General features: G+C 34.9%; 1 protein-coding gene and 1 pseudogene across 1 annotated transcript; both read right to left on the bottom strand.

The window, feature by feature from the left end:
• Positions 1–11,506: 11,506 nt before the first annotated feature.
• Positions 11,507–13,929, bottom strand: LOC113740784 (tRNA (guanine-N(7)-)-methyltransferase-like; annotated as a pseudogene).
• Positions 13,930–15,974: 2,045 nt separating this feature from the next.
• LOC113741802 (putative disease resistance RPP13-like protein 3) lies at positions 15,975–19,250 on the bottom strand. The gene has a single exon (XM_027269438.2). The coding sequence runs from the start codon at positions 18,731–18,733 to the stop codon at positions 16,076–16,078; it is 2,658 nt and encodes an 885-aa protein (XP_027125239.2). The 5' UTR covers positions 18,734–19,250; the 3' UTR covers positions 15,975–16,075.
• Between the last annotated feature and the right edge of the window lie 3,213 nt (positions 19,251–22,463).

Below are 22,463 nucleotides of genomic sequence, written 5' to 3'. Positions count from 1 at the left end.
TTTTATACATTAACAGTGTGATATTTTTCATACTAACAAGTTCAATTTTGAATGTATGTCATATGTACATGATTTAAATTTATGTTATATGGCATGATCTTTTTTTTTTTAGAGACAATATTTAAATACAATAGAAAGAATAACATTTCAAAAATGGTATGCCTTTTTTTTTTTAAGTGTTATTCCATTGCTAAAAGTAGGAAACATCGAGTTTCAGGCTACAATAATCTCAAGGTGCGACAAGAGGGCTATGCCCTCCCACCGTGGGTACGAACAAAAGGGGTACCCTTGCTATCCAACTGCAAAGTAGCTCTAACATCCCTCGGGAGTTGCTAAAATGACGTGCTGTAAAAGTCATCCTAGCGATCCATCGTTGCTAACTTATCGGCCGCGGAGTTCGCCTCTCTGAATATGTGCTTAGCTGTAGTATTGAAGCTCTGAAGCAGGGCCCGAATCTGCCGTATCAAGCGACACAGCGGCCATTTTGCCAATGCCCCTGAGTCTAGCAAGTGAACTAGTCCTGCCGAATCCACCTCCACCAATAGCTGCTGAATCCGAACTCCAGTACAGAAAAGTAACCCCTGCAGCAGTGCACTACTCTCAGCAGTCAGTACATCGACCTCCCCAAATTCTTTATAGAACGCAAAAATCAATCTGCCTTCATGGTCCCGCAGCAAGCCTCCCCCTGACACCCTCCCTCTAGTCACACTAGCATCCGTATTTAATTTGACCACTCCCTCTGGAGACGGCAACCACGAGATCACCAAGTGCCTCATCACCTGCGACCTCCAGGTAGCTAAGTGAGCCCATGGATCCCCCGAATCCCCCTTAAAATGCGCCATGGAGAGGACCTTCGCCCTTCCTAATTGCTCCACTGCACTCCCCACTGCCGAAATTATCCCCTGCGGGTCCCATCTGAGCCCCCTCAAAACGGGCCTTATTTTGGGCCTTCCATATGCACCATAACACTAAACATGGCGTAATCGTCCGTATATGGTTCGCCGAGACCGACACTGTAGAAGAAAACCAAGATAAGCACTCCGCCGAGACAGACTGTGAATTAGGTCGAAGGATACCAAACCGTCCGCGAAAGAAGGCCCAAACCCGCTCTGCCACTGGCCCACCCAGGAAAAGGTGTATCACGGATTCCTCCTGCAAAGAGCAACAGCTACATCGAGAAGCCATCGAGAAGCCCCGCCTTTGTAGATTCACCTCCACCGGGACCAGGTTAAGTAGCACTTTCCAAACTAGGATGGAGATTTTGAGAGGAAGGATTTCGTTCCATACATACCTATCAACCAGAGATAGATTCCTTCGTTGGCGGAGAGCCTCCCACCCATCCTTCACTGTGAAGTGCCCCGATGGAGACCCCACCCAAACCATCGCATCTTCCTAGTCCGGATACAAGGTAACCATCTGGACTTGGCGCACCAACCCCATCGGAAGCCACTCCTGTAGCAATCCGGTGTTCCATCCCCCATCTCTAAAGAATTCTGCCACTAGCATGTGCGGTGGGTCCTTCCTGCCTAGCACCTCAGCCAAGGGTACCTCAAGCAACCACCAATGGCATGATCTAAACCTACTATTGTAAAAAAAAAATTATATTAACAGGTGCATACAAAAGTTATCCATATAATTAGGGTAGACGTAGTATAATATTTTAGTTTACTAGTATTTTCTTTTTCTTCTTTTTACTTATTTTTTGTTTCATGAATAAATGGCCTGACTGTCTAAGAAGTGACAGAGTCAGATGGTCCGCACTTGAGTTTTTAGCCAAGTTTGTCTGCTACAAGTTTTTTTAAAAACTTTAGCTACAGTAACCTAAAAAAATCTCTTAAAGTTTTTAAACTATACACTTCAAAATATTCAAAAATTTACATACTTCAAAAATTTTTTTTAAAAACCTCTACAGTAAGCTACAGTAAAGTTTTAGACAAATACCTAAAAATTTCACTTGCCAAATGGGGCTCTTATTATTGGCATAGGACCGTTTGTCTGACAGCCAACGTGACTTATGATTATTATTTTAGGTTTTTCATTGTTATTTACTTTCCTTAAATATTATAGTATTTGTTGCCTGCCTACAATATAGAGTATGTTAATAGAGTTTTAACAATTGTTACAATCGATTCAATCAATTCCTTTCTAAGTATGCTCAAGGTTTCTCTAATTTTTCTTTTTAAGTTTACTAGAAAGATATTTGGTTGCCCCTTCCTTTGGGTCACTTTTGTGTTAGTATGCATTGGTTGTTTAAGGTATTACATTAACTGAATGTAATTCCCTGAAAGTCATATTCAATATAAATTTTCAAATTCAATAGATTTGATTTCCTAAAAATCACATCAAATAGAGATCCTTAATTTTAAATGAATTTGGTTTCCAAAAAATCATTTTTAGTATAGACTTTTAATTACCAAAAGGTCACATTCGGTACAAACATTTAATTTGGCTGAATATGATTCTAAAAAAAAATTTAGTACAAGCTCTTTTAATTTACCTGAATTTGACTTACTGAAAGTCATATTAGTTCTAAACTCTTATGTATATCGAATTTGAATTTCAGAATCTAACATTTAGACTGCAGTACAAATTCTTAATTTTAATTGAATTTAATTTCTAAGTACTTACATTTAGTACAAAATATTAAGCTTAATGGAAGTCAATTTTTGATAAATACTACTGATATTACTATTAAAGACAAAATTATCCTTTTGATAATTAATAATACTAGTAATTACATATTTTTCTAGCATTATCCCTTACGTTATGTGATTGCATATCCAAATAAAGTATAAAGGTTACTTTCACATTTAAGAAAAAGTTTGAGATATTTTTTGTTGAATACATCGTAATAATGAACACATTATTTTCATTTTAATTTTATTTTTCAAGTATTATGATTGTTAGTATAATCATACCCTAAAATTTCTGTTATAGTTAGACTATTGCTAGCATTAGAAATTGAGAAAATTGGCAAAACAGTTAATATGCATTTCTATAAAATTCCCCATTTATAAAACAATTGTTACTTTTGCTTTGTGATTAGCTTTACATGCACAGCTCTTTTTTCTTAGGCCCTATTTAGGATTGTGTTGAATTATAAAAACTCAACTCTTTAAGTTATAGAAAATTAGTTACCAAACACTGTAAAAATACTTTTAGTGTTTTTTTTTAAGAATCGTATCGCAACCCAAACGAGGCCTTGGTGTTATATTAAACCTATTTTTGCAAAATATAGTAAAGACTGTGAATCATTTTGTGACTTACATCACCGTTCGGTTAAGCGGCGAAAGTCGTAATTCTTTAGACATTTATTGCTTGGTTGAAAGCAAAAGAACATTTGTTCAGTTTTTCCAAAAGCAAAATTCCATTTGTTGCAAAAGAACATTTATTCTATTTTTCCAGAAGCGAATTCCATTTTCTTTTCCTTTTTCTCCAAAATGAAAATTCCATCTCATTGTTGACCTTAGACATCTCTTGTTTGATGTGGTAGTATTATAGTAGTTTTCGTGATACAATGAATGTGAGTTTAAAATGTTTATAGAAAAATAAAAAGATGACTGAAATACGTATCAATGATACACTCAATATTTTAAGTATTGAAGAACAATATATTGAGGACATCTTAACACATAAACCTCAATATATATTCAAGTTTTCATATGGAAGGAAACTGAGGGGCTGCTTGGTTAAAGGGTTTGGGAATCACAAAAAGGAATGAACCCCTTATTTGTTGCTTGGGTTAAGTCTATTAGAATGTAAATTTTGGAATCATTTCTAAAAAATCGGACTTAGTTCATTCCCGAGCAAATTGGGACGTTTTGGACAAAACCCTCAACTCATTCCCTCAAATAATATTTATGACGAACCTACCCTCTATTTCTCTCCATCACACGCTGCACCTTCTGTTCTTCTTCTTCTTTGTCAGATTTCATATCTTTTCTTCTTCATCATATAGTTTTCATCTCTTATCCAAAATTTCTTGAAAAAAAACTTGTCAAAGTAGATCTAAATGGAATAGGAATAGGCAAATATCTTCAGCGATAAAGAGGAGTAGATTTCAAGTTAGGGATAGGAATTCGGTAAGAACCAAGAACCGATTGGACAGCGAATTCTGGAGTTGAAGAGTCTTCTACTAGGGTGAATTCCTTGATCCCAGGTAAGTGGGTTACAAACTCCGTTGCCTCTGCAATTTTCTTCTCCGTATGCAAGCTTTTCTCTTCCTTCTTCTCTGTTTTTTCAGGCTACACATGGGCTAGCTAAAAATAAAGAAGGAAAGAAGGGAATCTGACACAATAACACTAACTGGACCAAAATGCTGTGCTCTGGACCCATCATCTTCTCACTTTTATTCCACTCACGCTACACAACATAAAGATTAAAAAAAAGTCTTCCTTCCATGAATTCATATTCTTTTGTCACAAAATGCAATGAAAAATTAATTAAGAAGGTTGCTTAGTACTTTACACATTATTTCCGCAACAAATAGATTATTATTGGTGAGAATAATATACGTTTTTAATTCATGTATTTTGTTGTAATACATGTATTTTAATTCATGCACTTTGACAAATACATTATTTTATTTCCTTTTTTTGGTGAGATAAATGTTAATGTAATTAGATTTGTCATTTTTATGTTTTTAATGTGTTTTCTTGAATTATGCATTCAATGGAAGCTCAGAAACAAAGGGTCAATCGATTCTTGATCTTTTGGTTATTTGATCCGTGAATACTGGTATAGATTGGGTGGGCTTCTGGTTGCCTTGTACCTATTTGTAAAATTGTCTGCCTGAATACCTTTCAGTTTCATAGTTATTCGTACATTAGAATTTCAAATTTAAACCATCAATTTCGTTTGTTTATGCTTATTTATATTTATATCTGTACAGCATTGTGTTTAAGAATGTATGATGCATGTCTAGGCCTTTTTAATAAGATCAATTGATGTTTAATGCATTTGAAGATTTTGATGTTGTAATCTAGTTTGGTGAATATTACCTTTGGTTGTCATATTATTATGTAGAGAAAGATGCCACATTTGTCTATTGAAAATATAAGACGCAAAAAATATCAAGGGCAAAGCCAAATTTTATCGGGAATGATAATGGTTGTTATTGCATTGTTTATGATGTGGTACCAGTTAATATTGTGAGAACCAAAAAAAAAAAAATTTCACATTTTCTCAGCATTATTTTATTCCTTTGCCTACATTTTATACTTTCCTTGGAAATATTAAACTTTCTATGCATTTCTACAAGCAAGTAAAGTTTTAAATTCATTTTCCTAGTATGAGTTAGTGTACGTTAAATTTGAAACGTATTATCAATGTGAGGACCCGTAAAATTCCTTATATTTTTCTTAAAATACCCTTTTATTTGGAAATTATTACTTTATAATGGCCCTACTACCCAATCACCCCATAATAAGTGCAAATGAATATAGAATTAAGGGTTTTTCCTTTTCATTTTCAAGTTAGTGCGAATTAGGGTTTTTATGCCTATTCGTGGTGTGACTATCCGGTACGGAGTGTGGATCAAATTTGATGATTAAGAGTGAGTTTTAGATGATATTAAGTGTGTGATTAGAAGTGGTAATAATAAGTTAGTGAATTATAAGTTAAAACCCTAGTATACGCGATTTCAGAAAAAACGGGTTGAACTGACGGATACCGTTTGTTATCGGGTAAACACACCACTTGACCCACACTTTATTACCTTAATTTTCTCATTTTATTTCAGCTAATTAACCCTCAAAATATCTCATACATCAGCCACAATATTTGACCAAGAAAACAAGAGAAAAGAAAAAAAAATTGACTTCCAATCACAAGGTGACACTTGTCACCTTTGATCCAAATTCATTTCTATCATTTTTAACCTTCTTGAAGCTTCATTGAGCCTTCATTTTCTGCCTACCAACTGAGAGAGAGAGGAAGAAAAGCCAAGAAAATGAAACCACAATCCATCTTGAGTTTGATCCACTTAAGTGAGAAAACAAGAAATCACAAGTTTTGACATTTCATCAATCTGATCATGTCTTTTCACCTTGATACATACTGAACTAGTATTTAGCCAAAACACAAAAGTTTTAGTGCTACGTCTTAGCTTTCCAACACCACTAGAATCACCTCGTTTGGACTTCGGTAGCCTGAGTTATGGTTGTTTACGCATAGTGCAGTTAACTAGCCCGAATGTGAGATTTTGGTTCTGTTATTTGAGATTTTGACTTGGATACACTACAAACTGGACTGAGTGGTCTTCATCAAAGTTGTAGACCTTTGTCTTAGCTTCGAAACAGCATAAATTTTACCCCAATCCGATAAGCGTAGCTTCGGTTGTGTTCGTTACGCAAAACAACGTCAAATCTGTCTTTTGTTTCTTGACTTAAACTTTATTTTCGCATATGTTCCTAGCTTGATTTTGTACTTGTATGACTTGGAGCCTATGGAATGGCTATTGAAATGAGATGATTTTGTGTGTGACTTTGGAATTGATTGAGGAAAATAATGAAGCCATAAATGGCTGGAAAATAGGTAAATACAAAGGGCGTGCTGCCCAAATTTACACTCGAGAATTAGGTAACGATTTGAGAGCGAATACCACGTAAACCATTTAGGGTATTTACGTCTTCTTTTATCAAGGTATATAAGTTAGTATTCGGCTGAAACTTGTACCCTTGAAAAAATGAAATTTACGACTAATAGAAATACGTTTTCTTTGCCACTTCAACTCAAATAGCGATTTTAAAGTTTTACAAGTGAGTCTAATTTTACAAATATTTTACTTATGTCCTTTGGTTTCAATGTACTCTTTTCACTACCAAAATCATATTTATACTTTGTACTAGTACGTAATCAAATTTTCTTTGAATCACTTTAAATCTTTGATAGTTGAAGCATAATGCGTTCTTTTGATTATATTAGGGTTCATCGGCGACTGACGGTATTATCCGGCAGGATATTTTGGATATTATTTTGCGTAAATAGGTGAGTGTTCCTTGTTTGTTATATTTTCATTGACTATGTGGCTTGTTCTTGATTATATGACTTGTTATGAATGAATGACAACATGTTAAATATTTTCACTGATTGCTTAAAATGAGTTTTCTAGACGAGTGTGTACTTTATCGTACTCGACCTAAATGAATGTGAAATTTTTAATGATTAAATAATTAAATGCTAGTTGCGCATGATGTAAGCCTTTTGGCTGAACTGGACCCTGCCCTTCGTTACCGATTGACTCGAGCCAGAAACGGACTCGGTCAGGCGATATGGTGACCCTGGGTGTGAACGTTTGGTATACTCGAGTATTACCTTATTGTCGGGTGGAGCCTGGCCAACGTCTAGGAGGGGGTGAATGAAATGAACGAACGAATGTCAATGCAAACGGGGGTTTTACTTACAAAAATATATTTTTAAATAATTGGAGGAATAAGGGGAATGACAGGAGAATGAACGAATGAATAGCTCCATGTGAGCCTGCGTCCTTTTAATGAATGTGTTGTTATTGCTTTCCCTTGTAAATGTTTCTTGAACTGGATTGATTATTTGATTATGTGTTCGGAACCTCAATGAACTTTTAGCTCATCCTTTTAGTTTTGTTTTCCTTAGTAGGGGAAGGCGAGCAAGGACGAGAGCTCGGTAGAGACTCGGCTAGACTAGTTTCTTTGATTTTGTAATGGTTCTCGCCCTATTGTTCGGCACGGGTTGGATGTATGGTGAATTGAGAACCTTTGTATATTCGATAGTTGTACTCCCTTTTAAGATAGTAATGTACATAAGTTTTGGATTGTTGTTATGTTTATTCTTGTGGGTTTATTCTGATTTTGTTTGAGGGTTGAAGTGAACGACTGAGTCCCGGCGAGAGCTGAGCAGGAGGTCCGCTGAACCCTTTGGTTTGCTTTAAGGAGAGGTGGGGCTGTCACAAATATTCATTCATCTCAAAAGTAGAAGGCGCCAAATAAAATCAAAAGAAGAAAAAGTCACTAAGTGCATGCAACACTTATTCAATTTGACTAGGGAGAGTGATGCTTATTGTATTAGCGAACTTCGTATGGATAGACGAACATTTGAGATATTATGTGAAATGATTAGAGACACTGGAGGTTTGAAAGCTACAAGAAACATGTTAATAGAAAAAATTGTTGCCATGTTTGTATATGTTTTGGCTCACCACAAGAAAAGTAGAACAATTTGTGGTCTATTTTGGAGAAGTTGAGAAACAGTGAGTCGTCAATTTAATCTTTGTCTCCTCGCAGTTTTGAAATTGCATACTATATTGCTTGAAAAGCCTGAGCCTATTACCGAAGATTGCACAGATGAGATATGGAAATGTTTTAAGGTAATTCATTAATTAAAATACAATCATTTAATAAAATGTATATTTTCATCCAAACTATCCAATATAGACATTTTAACTTATTTTATATTTTTTACTTTTGTTAAAATAGAATGGTTTAGGTGCCTTAGATGGGACATTAATAAATGTGACACCATCCACTGAACAAAAATCAAGATACCGAACGAGAAAAGGAAGTATTGCAACGAATGTATTAGGGGTTTGTTCTCCTAATATGCAATTTATCTATGTCTTGTCTGGTTGGGAAGGTTCGGTACATGATGATCGTGTGCTTCGAAATGCTATTTCTAGACCTAATGGTCTTAGAGTCCCACAAGGTAAACATATATTGCAGTATCCAATACCATTCAATCAAATTTTTTTCTAAAATAAGGTAGTTAGTTTAGTATTAATTTGTGCATAATTGAATTTTGAAGGTTGTTATTACTTGGTGGATGCTGGATATTGTAATGCTGATGGATTTCTTACCCCTTATCGAGGGCAAAGATATAACCTTAATGAATTCAATGGTTATCGACTACAGAGACCGGAGGAATATTTCAACATGAAACATTCTAAAGTTAGAAATATCATAGAAAGATGTTTTGGATTGCTAAAAGGAAGGTGGAAGATTCTAGCATCCCCTTCATTTTTTCCAATTCAAACACAAGTGTGAATAATTATGCCATGTTGTCTGCTGCACAACTTGATAAGGAAGTTCATGACTTTTGATCCACAAGAATTACTACAAAGTGAAGAAAATGAAAGTGAAGATGAAGACAGTGATGAAGAAGTAGACTATATATCCACTATTTTGCCAAGTGACCAATGTGCAAATTTTAGAAATAATTTAGCTCAAGAAATGTTTGACAATTGGAGGGCTGGACTTATTTAGCTATGAATGGATGTTTAGCTCTTAGACTCATTAAATTTGGATTGACATTTGATGTATTCTTGTAGTGAATTTGTGAATTAGATTGACACTTGATGTATGTTCTTTTAAATTTGGATTGACATTTAATTGTATGTTCTTTTATGTGCTTTGTTATATTATAAATTTCAGTTGTATGCTATTGTGTATCGAAAATAATTGATATACATTGGCTGACTTCTAATAAATGATAGGATGGAGAATGATGAAACTGTATGTGGAAGAGGGAGAAATAAATGTTTTTGGACTGATGAAGAGGTAAAAGTGCTCATAGAAACATTGCAAGAGTTGGCTTGTGATCCAATGTGAAAATCAGATGGAGGATTTAAAAATAATTATATGAGTGAATTGCTTAAAATTATCTTGCGTAAGCAACCTACTTTTACCAAACAAGTCAGCCCACATATTGAATCAAAATTTAAGTGGCTGAAAAATAGGTATCATGAAATTGTTGAAATGTGCAAACAAAGTGGTTGTAGTTGGAATGATGTTGAGAAAAAGATTTCTTGTGAAAAACAGTGGTATGATGATTGGTGCGAGGTAAGAAATTGATTACTTTTTACATTGTGATATGTCATTTTTCAACCTTTTATTAAGATTGTCATTTATCTTTCTATTCTATCTCTAGGCTCATAAGGATGCAAAAGGCCTTTGGGATGTCAAATTTCCATATTTAGGAGATCTTGAAATTGTATATGGAAGAGACAGAGCCACTAAAAATGTTGCTGAAGATTTTGTACAAGCTGTCCAAGATATGGAAGCTGTCCAAAATTTGGAGGAAGGAGGTGAAAGGGTTGATGCTATGTCAAACTCGGATAATGATATCGTAGAAGAAGATGAAGTAAATTCCATGGCGCAATCAATTCAACCAAGCTCAACAAGCACAAGAAATTCTAATAAACAAAAGAAACAATCACCTCCCATTACAAATGTGTCAAAAAAAATAAAGTCTGCATCAACAACAAGGGGTGATCTTGATGCATCATTGCAACTTCTCACCAGTAAATTTGGAGATTTCGTGGAGGGAATTCAAGCTAATTTCACAATTATGGCAACAGCCATGTCAAATGAGGATAAACGTGAGCAATTGGTCTCCGATAGAAGAGATCAAGTTGTTGCTGAGTTATTGAAACTTGCTTTACCGAGTGGAGATGTAATGAATGCAGCCGACATACTTTCGGAGCAGATTTTCAAGCTTCATGTGTTCTACAATCTTCCTGCAGAAATGAGACGACAATATGTAATTAACCTCCTTTATCCTCCATCTACTCGCTGAAGTAAAATTATTGCTAGTTGGAAAGTAATGTTAGATGGCAATTTCTTTTTGTTATGGTGATTGTTAGATGGTTATATGATTAGTCTTTTGGAGATTGTGGATATTGAGTGGCACTCTTGACTGGATTAGACAATTGGTTTGTATTTTGCATGGTTAGCTTTTGTGATTTGAGTCTCCTTCTTTTGTTCATATATGTAAGGAGAGATCTATTTCAAATCATTATCTAATGTAGGAATCACAAATGACTTGTTAATGGAGTAAATTCCCAAAACCTGCCAGTTTAATTTTAATTTTCATAAATTTTAATTTTAAATTCCCAAAATGTTATTTTAATTTTCGTAAATTTGTTTAAATATGAAAAATTGGTTAAATAGCACATTAAATACAAAACTTGCCAGTTTCCTATAAAGAGTTGACATGTTATAGGCAATTTCTTTTTTTTTTTTTACTTTCACATAATTAATTTATGTTAAATACAAAACATACTAGTTTTCCTTTGACCACTATTTAACCAGTTTTTCCTATAAAGAACTGGTATGTTTTCCATAAAGAGTTGGTACAAAACATACTACAAAACCTGCCAGTTTCCCATAAAGAGCTGGTATCTTATGAGCTATTTCTTTTTTTATTTTTAACTTTCACATATTTAATTTAGGGAAAAGAGTCCCAATGCCCCTCCAACTCTTTCCGAGGTAAAGTTTTAGCCCTCCAATAATTAACAATAAAGGTTTGGCCCTCGATCTAATAAAATAGCATATTCGTGGCCCTTCTGTCAAATCCAACAGTTAAAATTAACAGGAAACATTATCTCGTGAGATGCGCGACCAAATATCAAGGATATTATAGTTTCTAAATGGTTTACCAAGCACCTCCGCCCCACCGACCTCTCCACCACCCTGCCACCTGTGTCACCGCCACTGCTGCCGTTGCTCTTGCTTCTCCTCACGATAAGCCTGATTGATCATTCAATAGGACCAGTTCTGCGTCTATATACTGCTTGGTATGTTTGTCCACCATTTCATGCAACCTTCTGTCTTTCCTCAGTGGCAGTACTCAAAAGCTTTACAACTGGATCATCTTCCTGCTCTTGCACGGTAAGGGTTCGAACAAGGGGTGCCCCTCCAAACAAGATTTCATCCACTCCCCCAGTTCTTCCACATCAGCAATGGTGTAAATAATTCCACCAACTGCAAGAGCATAAGCATACTCATCCATCAAGTAAGGACTAATAACACGACGGCGATGATTTTTTTCTTTAAAGTGAGGGTTTGGGAAAAGAAAAAACATCTTTTTAAGCTGCCCCTTCTCAAAGTAATTGGGAATGTACTTCATTGAATTAGTGTGAACCACTGAAATATTCTGATACTGCCCAGGATTACTAGTCGTCAGTGCTAAAATCCTTTCCTTTACGTACTCTGTCACCTTATCCCTGAGTTCCATTCCAATCATAAGGGTTTTAGGAAAAAGCGTCGAAAGGCTAATTAAAAGCCCTCCAAAACCACAACCTATGTCCGCAAACTCAATCTTTTTGGAATCATTAGATAACTGAGGATAATGACTGGAATAATCAAATTGAGAAGGGGCAACAGGAACAGGGAAATGGGAATCACTCAATGGATTGCTATGTGCCAGAGAACGATAAAATCGTTTCCAAGGCAGCCCAGTACTCTTGCTTCTCCTTCACCGAAATGATATAGAGGTTCTTTGCCCCATTGTTATCGGCGCAGTTCACCATTGCCGCCACCGGAAGACCCAACGACATCTTGAACTTGTTCCCTAGGAAAGAGACCATAATGCCCTTGATATTTGGTCGCGCGTCGCACGAGATGATGCTTCCCGTCAATTTTAACTGCTGAATTTGACAGAAGGGTCATAAATATACTATTTTATTAGATCGAGGGCCAAACCTTTATTGTTAATTATTGGAGGGCTAAAACTTTATCTGGGAAAGAGTTGGAGGGCTATTGGGACTCTTTTCCCTTTAATTTATGTTAAATACAAAACATATTAGTATTCCTTTGACTGCTATTTAACCAATTTTTCCTATAAAGAGCTGGTGTGTTTCTCATAAAGAACTGACACAAAACATACTACAAAACCTGTTAGTTTCCCATAAAGAGTTGGTATCTTATGCGCTATTTCTTTTTTTTTTTTGACTTCCACATCTTTAATTTATGTTAAATATAAAACATACTAGTTTTCCTTTGGCCGCTATTTAACCAATTTTTCCTATAAAGAGTTGGTATGTTTCCCATAAAGAGTTGGTACAAAACATACTACAAAACCTGCCAGTTTCTCATAAAGAGTTGGTATGTTATGCGCTATTTAACCAATTTTTCATATTTAAACAAATTTATAAAAATTAAAATAACGTATTTGAAAGTTGCGTTTTTATTTGGAAGAACACATTCCTTGGATGCATTTTTCACCCTTTGGGAAGAGACTAAAAATCGTTACCCTTTGGGAAGTTAGTTAAAAACTCCCTCTTTTTGGGAATTTACTCCTTGTTAATGCAGCCACTATATTTATTTTCTGGTATTAATTTTTTTAAAATTTATGATTTTCTTATGTTTTATCAAAAAGTTAATAACTATTGTAGTTACAATTATAGAGATGTTAATTTGTTGTATGTGTAATTCTTTTATTTTATAAGAATTGTTATATCAGGGGTAAATTTGGAATTTAATTGCATTTAATTCCGAAACACTCATCAAACCAAGCATCAGGAATTGGAATGATACTAATTTCAATGTGTGAACCAAGCTAGATATTGGAATGAAAAGTTTAATTCCAAAACCAGAATCTATGATTCCATTTCTATTTCCGATTCCAATCTGTGAAACAAGCAGCCCCTAAGTCCCTCCCCGAGCATAAGTCCCCCAACATAAACCTCAAGAAGGAAACTAAGTCCCTCCCCGAGCATAAGTCAGGGGGTTGAACCCCCTTGACAGCATTTCCTCTCCTTTCGAGTCTCTCAATAAATTAGATAGGTCTATCGCTCTTTCCTTTTCTCTAGTATAGGACCATTTGTAATAATGTCGTAGCGGTGGACTTACTTAAAAAAAAAAAAAAGGTATCCTTTTATAATGCGTTAATGTCATTACTATGTAAATAAGTAAAGATTTCCTAGAACCACCCTTATAGCGTTATAGTTATTATTTAATCTCCCTAGCCGATAGGACCAAATTTCAGTACACCAATCTACTTCAAACTATTTATAACTGATGTTTAGTACAATTTCAGCTAATGTTCCTGTTTCCTTAATTGACTATGGTAAAATTACTGCTATAAATTCATGGAGCAAAGGGCCGAGGAATACCATTTTCTCCACTTTTGCACAATTTTTCTTTCTTCAACTTGATTGTGTTGCAAATTATCAGTCATTTCCCAGGAACAACTAGCAAACCAAAGAAAGAAAGAAGGAAAGCATTTGTGGTTTAATGATTCAAATAATGTTAGTATAACACGAGAGAGTCTAGATTTATGAAATATCTGTTTGGATAGAGTAGAGCATTATTCCAAATAATTATTTGAAATAATTATTGTAGCACTTTTTGTGATGTGATGTATATGAGATAAAAATGTCATATTTAGTTTGGAATTTTTTTGCTTTTTTCTAATTATAAAATGAGGTATAAATTTAGACTTGTTCGTGTAAAGAATTTTTTAAAACTACAATATTTGCATACTTATAATCAATTTTTCTCAACAATTTATCGAGTCACGTGATTGTAGGTAGAAAGAAGATTTAATTAGGCAATTCAATGAACATAACACACAATACATTTTGTCATCTTTTTCCACAAAATTCAGGGTCTTCCCACTTAAATTAATTGCATGAATGATGATTTTGAAAAGAAAAAGAATATCAGTGTTCCATTTTATTTTATGCAAGAGATTAAAAAAATAATTATTCTATGGTAAAAATCATATCTTGTAATATGAACATCTCAAGAACCTTGGGGTCTTTTCTTATAACTATGTAGCAGGGCACTTTTGTTAACCCTACTATTTTAGTGGTTAATTTGACTAGTTGGACTGAAATAGGAGGCAAAGTGAGAAGAAATAAACATTAGGCGGTGAACTGCAACTTTAACCAAAGGGAGTTTCTATAATTAACCCTTCTTTTAAAACTGTTCTTTTCACTCTAATTCTCCAATAGTTCACAAAAAACTATATAAGTTTTCTTTATAAGCAGAATTACGCTTGCTTTTTTTTGAGACGTATATACATTTCCTTCAAGGCGATACATGTTATAGAATCAACTAACTAGTAATCACGAAGAATTAAAAGGGAGTGTCAAACTTTTAAACTGCGTACAATCTTGGACTATCCATTACACATGAGATTTGCACTGATTTTTGTAAAAATGAAATTACTACGAACACATTCGAAAAAATAACATCACATGTACCTTTCATAATAAATAGCCTACAATTATTCCCGTATTCAGAAATTTTCCCCTCAGTAATGTTTTTCCCTTCAATGTTTACCCCAAACAACTTAAATGAATAGCTTTTTATTTGATTTTCACATGCTTAAGTTTATTTTTTAACATCTTATATGTATGGTGAGTAGTATTTAGGAAGCAATTAATCCTCACTTTCAGACGGACCAACACTTTATATGGGATGAATTCCTTCTTTTTTTTTCCGAAACGGTAAAAGTTTTTATTTCTACTAATAGAGAAATTACACTATTCGAGCAAAGGCACTATTCGAGCAAAGGCTCAAGTTTTTCTGAACAAAAGTGTACTGAAACACTGAGGATCGAAGAATTCCTCATCAAAATGTAAATGCATTGCCTGCTGACTCAGTTTATGACTGAGACAATTAATGCTATCATTAGCGGATTGAAACTCAAATGAGCATATCGTAAACATTAAGCTAAGATCCGTTATGTCTTGTATGTGGGCTGCTAATATGGGATGAATTCCTTGATCTGTTTGTTACAACCATTCTTTTCTTCTCTTCCCGTACATAAATAGAGGTTTTTATTTTCTTATTCTCTTTTTCAGTTTGGACAGCATGGGAAAAATTAGAATCAACCAAATACCTCTAGATATTTTTATTGAATTAGACATTTCCAAATCCCAAGAGTTTAATATCAGGGTTTCTGAGACCCACCTAAGATATAAACTGTTTTGTTTATTTAATTATTTACTTGTATTAATATGCTATATGCAATGTAAATTGATAGAGAGATACAAATCATATAAGGTACAGCTGTAGGCACTGTTAGTTATCCAAAAAATCATTAATAACAGAGAGTCATTCTTTGTTTAAAAGTGGGATAATTAGAAAAGGTAGTATTGAAGTGTGAGATTTCAAATAAAAAAAATGGACTTAAAAAGCTTGTTTGAATTATATGACGAAAACAAAGAGTGAAATTGTGGCAAAGCAAGTTTACTGAATTGGGGAAAACAAAAGTTATGTTGAATCTGAAACATTCATTTTATTTATATATTTTGATAAAAACTTGAAATAATTCTATTAATCACTATACGACATAGCTTGCATTCTATGCATGATTACGAATACCACCACCTTTCCTTCGGCAAGTCAAATATTCTGAAGTTAGGGACATTGGATACTGTGTCCGCATCAATCCTACTGATAAAATCTTCTGGCACGTCCACAAGCTCATGCTTATCAAGAGTAGATATGTGCTTCAGCTCTTCCGGCAACTTCCGTAATCTGCTGCAGCTCCTGATTCTCAGGCACTGGAGCTGTGGCAATGCACCTTTCTCCACCTTTATTTCATCCAAATCATATAGGCGGCTGAGCTCAAGGAATTTCAATAGGTGAAACCCATGCCTAAATATGACTAGCTGTGGTCCCCCATATGCAACTTTCATTTTGAGGAACGACAGTTGTCCCAACTTCTCTAGTACTGGCATTGGGTCAACCATGAGGAATGTTTCTTCCAAAGACAAGCGAGAGAGATTAGGAGGGAAATCAGGAGGCAGCATTCTCAAACGCATCCCGGATAGCTTAAGCTCTGTTACATGATGGAGTTTAGAAAGTCCACCTAGAGATGGCCACTCGCTTCCTAAAGCACGGTAAAGATGAAATGTCTTTAGGCTTCCAACCTCAGATAAGTGCAAGCAGAGTTTGTCTATCTCTGACCTATCATCTACTCTCATCACCAGTTCCTGAAGACTTGTCAAAGTCATCATATTATTGCGCATAATGTGATCAAAGTGTATGCCTGACACAGTCTGAAGATTCCTCAATCCTTCAATCTTAAGAGGCACATTACACCTTATATCACGTGCATATAGATGCCGTAAACTTTCAAGCTTCCAAATGAAATTTGAAACTATCACTAAGTTAACGGTCCGTATGTCAAGAGTTTGTAGGTATCGCAAGCAACCGAAGGAATGAGGGAGCTTTCCAATCCGTGTCTCTCTTAAATTGAGATACCTCAGAAGCCTGACTTTACTAATTTCTTTTGGCATATAATCCATCATAACATTCTCAAGGTCCAGTGTCCTAAGCTTTCTTAAACTTTTGAAGCCAAAACTAATGTTTTCCCTGTAATCGTGGACATTGAAAAAAAGTAGAGACCGGAGAGGAGGGGTTGAAGACCCAAAATAATTTTTATCCCCTGGGAGAATATGAACAGCAAGATACCTGGATTTGGCTGATATTTTATCATCTCTGGTGTCGTGGATCTGAAAAAAATTTTCATCCTCTGCCTTTTTTATTGCAAGCTCTCGCAATAAATCATGGACTCTACAGCTTTTAATCCTCTCATCAACAGTCATTTCTGCCACCTGGACCATATTTTTGCTACAAAGTTGTTCCACATCATCATATGCTGCAGTTTCCTCCAATTTTTTTGCGCTTCTTTTCTGCATTATTCCCTCTGCAACCCACATATGGATCAACTTGCGCACAGAAATCACGGAGTCTTCGGGAAACAAACCCAAATACAAAAAGCAAAATTTCAGATTGGCAGGAAGATCTGCATAACTTAATTCCAGAATTGCTGATACTCCACTCTGGCTCCTTGAGAGGTTTGTGTTGAAGCTGTTGAGAACTTTCTCCCACTCACTCTTCAACCTTCTCTTTGTCAGAAGCAGACCACCTATAACCGTGATGGCTAGTGGCAGACCAGCACATCTCCTTTCAATCTCTCTGCCTACTTCTTCCAAATCCGGAGGACATCCAGCGTTATCCCCATGGCCTAAGGCCTTTCTGAGGAACAACTGCCAGCTATCTTCCTGCCCCAAAGTTTTCAGCTCATGTGGTTTGCTAAGTGCATCTGCGTGTTGGGCAGCATCCCTTTTGCGACTTGTAAGTAGCTGTCTACTTGATGTATTAACATCAGGAAAGGCCCTAGCAAGACAATCCCACGCTTCTTCCTCCCATACATCATCAATTACCACAAGATAACATTTGTCTTGTAGATCTTGATAGAGCCTTCGTTCCAAGTCTTCCTCTTCCATCCTTTCCAGCATTTCAAGTAGCTTGTTATCCATTGCATTCAATTGCTTTATGATTGATCTCAGCATCTCTTTGTGATCGTAGCTTGAAGAGACGCAGACCCAAGCACGGCAGTTGAATCTTTTCTTGACATCAGCATGGTTATAAACTTTTTTGGCTAGAGTTGTCTTACCAGCACCTCCCATGCCAACGATTGAAACCACACGGCGGTTTTCGTCCTCTTTCAAAAGTTCTGCCACGAGCGATTTTGTAATCTCTTCGAAGCCCACTATATCCTTGTCCTCGCTGAAAGGAGAGGTTCGGCGAAGCCTTCGAAATTCTTTTCCGGGTGAACTCATTCCCTCTCCAAGATTTTTGATAGCATACTTTTCGCGGCTATCAGCTATGTCATTGAGCCCTATCTGTAAGGACTCAATCTCTTTACCGATCTTGTTGAGGCTCACAATCCGCCGGGGATAATATGCCAATCCCTTATCCTTTATGCTTTCAATTTTGCTGGCAAAGATCTCAATGATATCCTCCGCATCGTAAGCCACAGCTCTAATTTCAGAAACCCAGTTGCGAATCCTCTCATCTTCATCTTGCCTTTGATCTGCATCTTTCAGGAAACACCGCATCCGGACCAGATCATTTTTGAGTCTTTCAACTTGTCGTCGAACATCTTTCAGGAAAACAGATTTTTTAATCAGCAGATCACCAATTCTCTCAATAACAAGAGAGATAACAGGGTCAGCCATCTTGGGTAAGTGAGCTTTGCTTTCAACAACCGGTAAAGGAGGAGGAGCTCTTGCCTGTTAGGTGCAGCTGCAAAGTGCAAAGCTCTAATCTCTGTTGTTTTTTAACTGATCTCAGAAGAGGAGTGGTTGGATTCTCGCGGTTCATTTTCTCTTCCAGTTTTGTCATTAATTCATTGACTTGTACAAGAAAAATTATTCCAGTCAAAAAGAAAGCAGTTCGATTCACATGGTGATACAACCACCAATGTGGTTATACACTTTGGCATTACAAGTCTCCAGTGAAAACCAAACCATATGAATTCTAGGAATCTTTCGGACAAATTCGTGCTTCCAAAACCAGGTAGGAGGAAAATAGAATCACTTTTAGTCTAAAAGGTAACAGAATTCGTTAATTAAGAGTTTAAAAAAAAAAAAAAGCAACCAATACGAAATTACGATAAATAACCCAAACCACAACGCATGAATTGCCTTGCAAAAATTATTCATTATACGCCTTACACTTTAATAAAGATAAATGTGTCCATGCCTTAAAAATCTAAAATTAACTGTTGACTAATGCTGTAGCTCAGATGCATGTAACATGTAATAATTGCTTAAGTAACTATAGACTACTCTGCGACTAAATACGTTAACTTCTCTTCCTTAATATGCAAGTGTTCCTTAAGAAATTAACTACGCAAGTCATGACCATGACACTTTTATAGGTCCACCGTTTTGCATACTACAGTAAAGTCTTGGTCGGCCATAACCACGGCACTCTTATAGGTGGAAAAAGAACAAAATAGTAGGAGTACTACAAGATTCCTCTCTTATCAAGTCAATTTTCCATCATTTACCTCTGCTTCCTCTTTTTGGAGCAGAGTGGAAAACTGACCTCATTAATACCCCACACTATTGGCGAAATATATGCCTTTTTATCTTTGAGGATAAAACAGACGAAATATATGGCTTGTAGTGTCTGTAGCAAGGTTTGTAAAATCGGGATTCTACGTAGGATCGATTTTAATTTCACAGGATCGGATCGGAGAATCGTAAGATCCTACTAAAAGCTCCTAATTGCAATTAAAGGTTGCAATTCTTTGATAAATTACAAATATACCACAAATATTTTCATTTACTTGCAAAATGGAGCTTCGTATTTCACAAATTTACAAAAAAATTGTAGGATCGTACGATCCTACCGATCCTACGATCCTACGATCCTACACGATCCTGCTACGATTTTATGCGATCCTACAGAGATTAATATGATTTGCGACTCTGAATACGATCCGGATCGATTTTGGTTATCCGGATCGTACGATCCGGATCGCGATTTTGACAACTATGGTCTGTAGTGACAATGCCTAGATCTCACAAAAGCCCTTTGCAGTACATTGGCATAAAATATGCCACACAACCACGACACCTTAACATACACAATTAACTATATATTAGCACTGATAATTAATCCCTTACCTTTTGGCAAAAAATACTTTTTATCTCTCACTTTTAAAATGCTGCAAACTAGTTCCTCACATTTTAAAAACGAAGCAAATTAATCCCAGATTGACAATTTAATATAGATTTTAGATATAAAATTGGAACATCACTATAAAAAGACATTAAGTCACTGTAAAAAGGAAAAAATTAAAAATTATAACATAATACCAAGAAAAAGTTAAAATTTTTTGAGACAATGACATTGGTCAACATAAAAAGGAAAAAAAATTAAAAATAATAATGAAAAAAAACCCCCTAAGTTACAAAATTTTATAATTCAAAAATTGTTTAAACTTTTTTGAGTGAATTGTTTTTGATGTTATAACTTTTAAATTTTTCTTCTTTTAGACTACTCGACGACTAAAGACATTAAATTTTCTTCCTTAATATGCAAGTGTTCTTTACGTGTGAGCAAAAATAATAGTATATAAGTATTGATTAATATAAGGCGCATTAAAAGTCTAGCCGATTGTATGCATTATTCATTAAAAGGTATCGTGAAATTGATTGATACTTGGTCACTATGGTGTGCAATGAATTAAGTTTGTAATCAATTAAAGACTTAGATAATTGCTTAGTTTTTTATCACTAGATGGCACATGAATTCTATAAGAAACCAAAAAAAAGGAAGTAACCAAGAAAAAGAGAGTTAATTATGTTTGTATCACCAAAATGAGTAAAAACATTGTATGTTTAATCAATAAAAATTATGGCTAATTTTATATGTAAAGGATGAGTTGAACATTGTTTTTAATACGTAAAGGGGAGTAAAGGATTAATTAGTTATAGGAGGCTTCCCCAAATGAAAGGAATTTGATTTTATCTCGTGTAGTGAAATCTATATTTAATGAATAAGAAAGAGTATAGAGTAGATTCTTATTCTATTACTAAATAGTAGTCAGTATCTACATTATAGAAGGTTATAGGAGGTTAATTAGTTATCGATCATTAAATATTATTCAAATTTTATATTTAAGAAATCAGAGGGAGTAGGGGGATTATCCTTTCACTGCTAGATAACATAGCAAATTTGAGTGGCAGATTGAATAAAAGGGAGTAAGGGATTAATTTAGTTATTGATCACCAAATAATATAGTGAAATTTATATTTAACTTGGGAGTATATATGGAATTGACTCTCTCTCAAATCACTAAATAACCTAGCGGAATCTGCATTCAATCCACGGAAGGTTGTGTAGTAGGCTAATAAGTTATCGAAAACTCTGTGATTTTTAATTCTTTAATTTTGATGATTAGCACACATAAAAGTGGACTAATATTATGTTTGAGTAAACGTATCAAAAAATGAGAAGACGCATTGAATACGAAGAATTACACCAAGGAAGTCAGAACGAAGTATATGAAGAATGAAAATGAAGTAGGTAGGGTCTAATAATAAAATTTTGCATGTACTAATTCATTGTGTTGAATTCAAGCTTGATATTAGAGGCTTATAAAACACAGTTATAAGTATTTTTCAAAATTAAAGCTACAATAATTTGAAAAAAAACAATTTTTTTGGAAGATATTTTTCAATGGACTCCCGGTGGATTCAAAGTGTGCCGAGGTGAATGTCTGAGCATAACACCTCAGGCGACGGACATCAATTAGGTCTATTTTGCTATTTCTATGTGTATAAATCAGCTTGACAAAATTTAATTGAAAGTTGGTTAGTTTACTTCTATAACAACTCTGTTGTTTCTAAAATAATGGTTTTCTTTTTTGTTCTTTTTTCTTTTTAATTGGAGGAGTTGTTAGTCAAGCATCGAGAAGCAATGCTCGAAGGTTCATCGAACCTTATCGTGTTTTTTAATTTTAATTCTTTAATATATTATTACTCCCTTCGTCCCACTTTGATAGTTATGATTCTTTTTTCACACAGTTTAATAAAAAATAGTTAATTTTGTTGGAACAATCAATTTAGGTAGCTATTTTCCTAAAATACCCTCACATTAATTAGAGTACAACTTTATGGAAACTTGAATTGATGGTAAAAAAAGAATCAACTCTCATTAAATGGGGTAGGTTTCTAGTAACAACAACTTACATTGAATAAGGGTATTTTAGGAAAATTAAAAGACAACTACATTATTCAATTGGAAAGTGGACTACAATTTGAGACAGATGAAAAAGGAAAAGAAGACTATCAAAGTGGGACGAAGGGAGTATTATAAAATTACTCTTATACCTAAAAGAGTTGTTGAATTTACGAAATATTTCAAGTCATATAAAAATTTTTAAAGGACAAT

The sequence above is a fragment of the Coffea arabica genome, chromosome 4e, assembly GCF_036785885.1.
Source record: "Coffea arabica cultivar ET-39 chromosome 4e, Coffea Arabica ET-39 HiFi, whole genome shotgun sequence".
In the NCBI taxonomy this organism is placed as follows: Eukaryota; Viridiplantae; Streptophyta; class Magnoliopsida; order Gentianales; family Rubiaceae; genus Coffea; species Coffea arabica.
The sequence above is the reverse complement of the archived record's forward strand: the minus strand, read 5'-3'. Positions and strand labels throughout refer to the sequence as shown.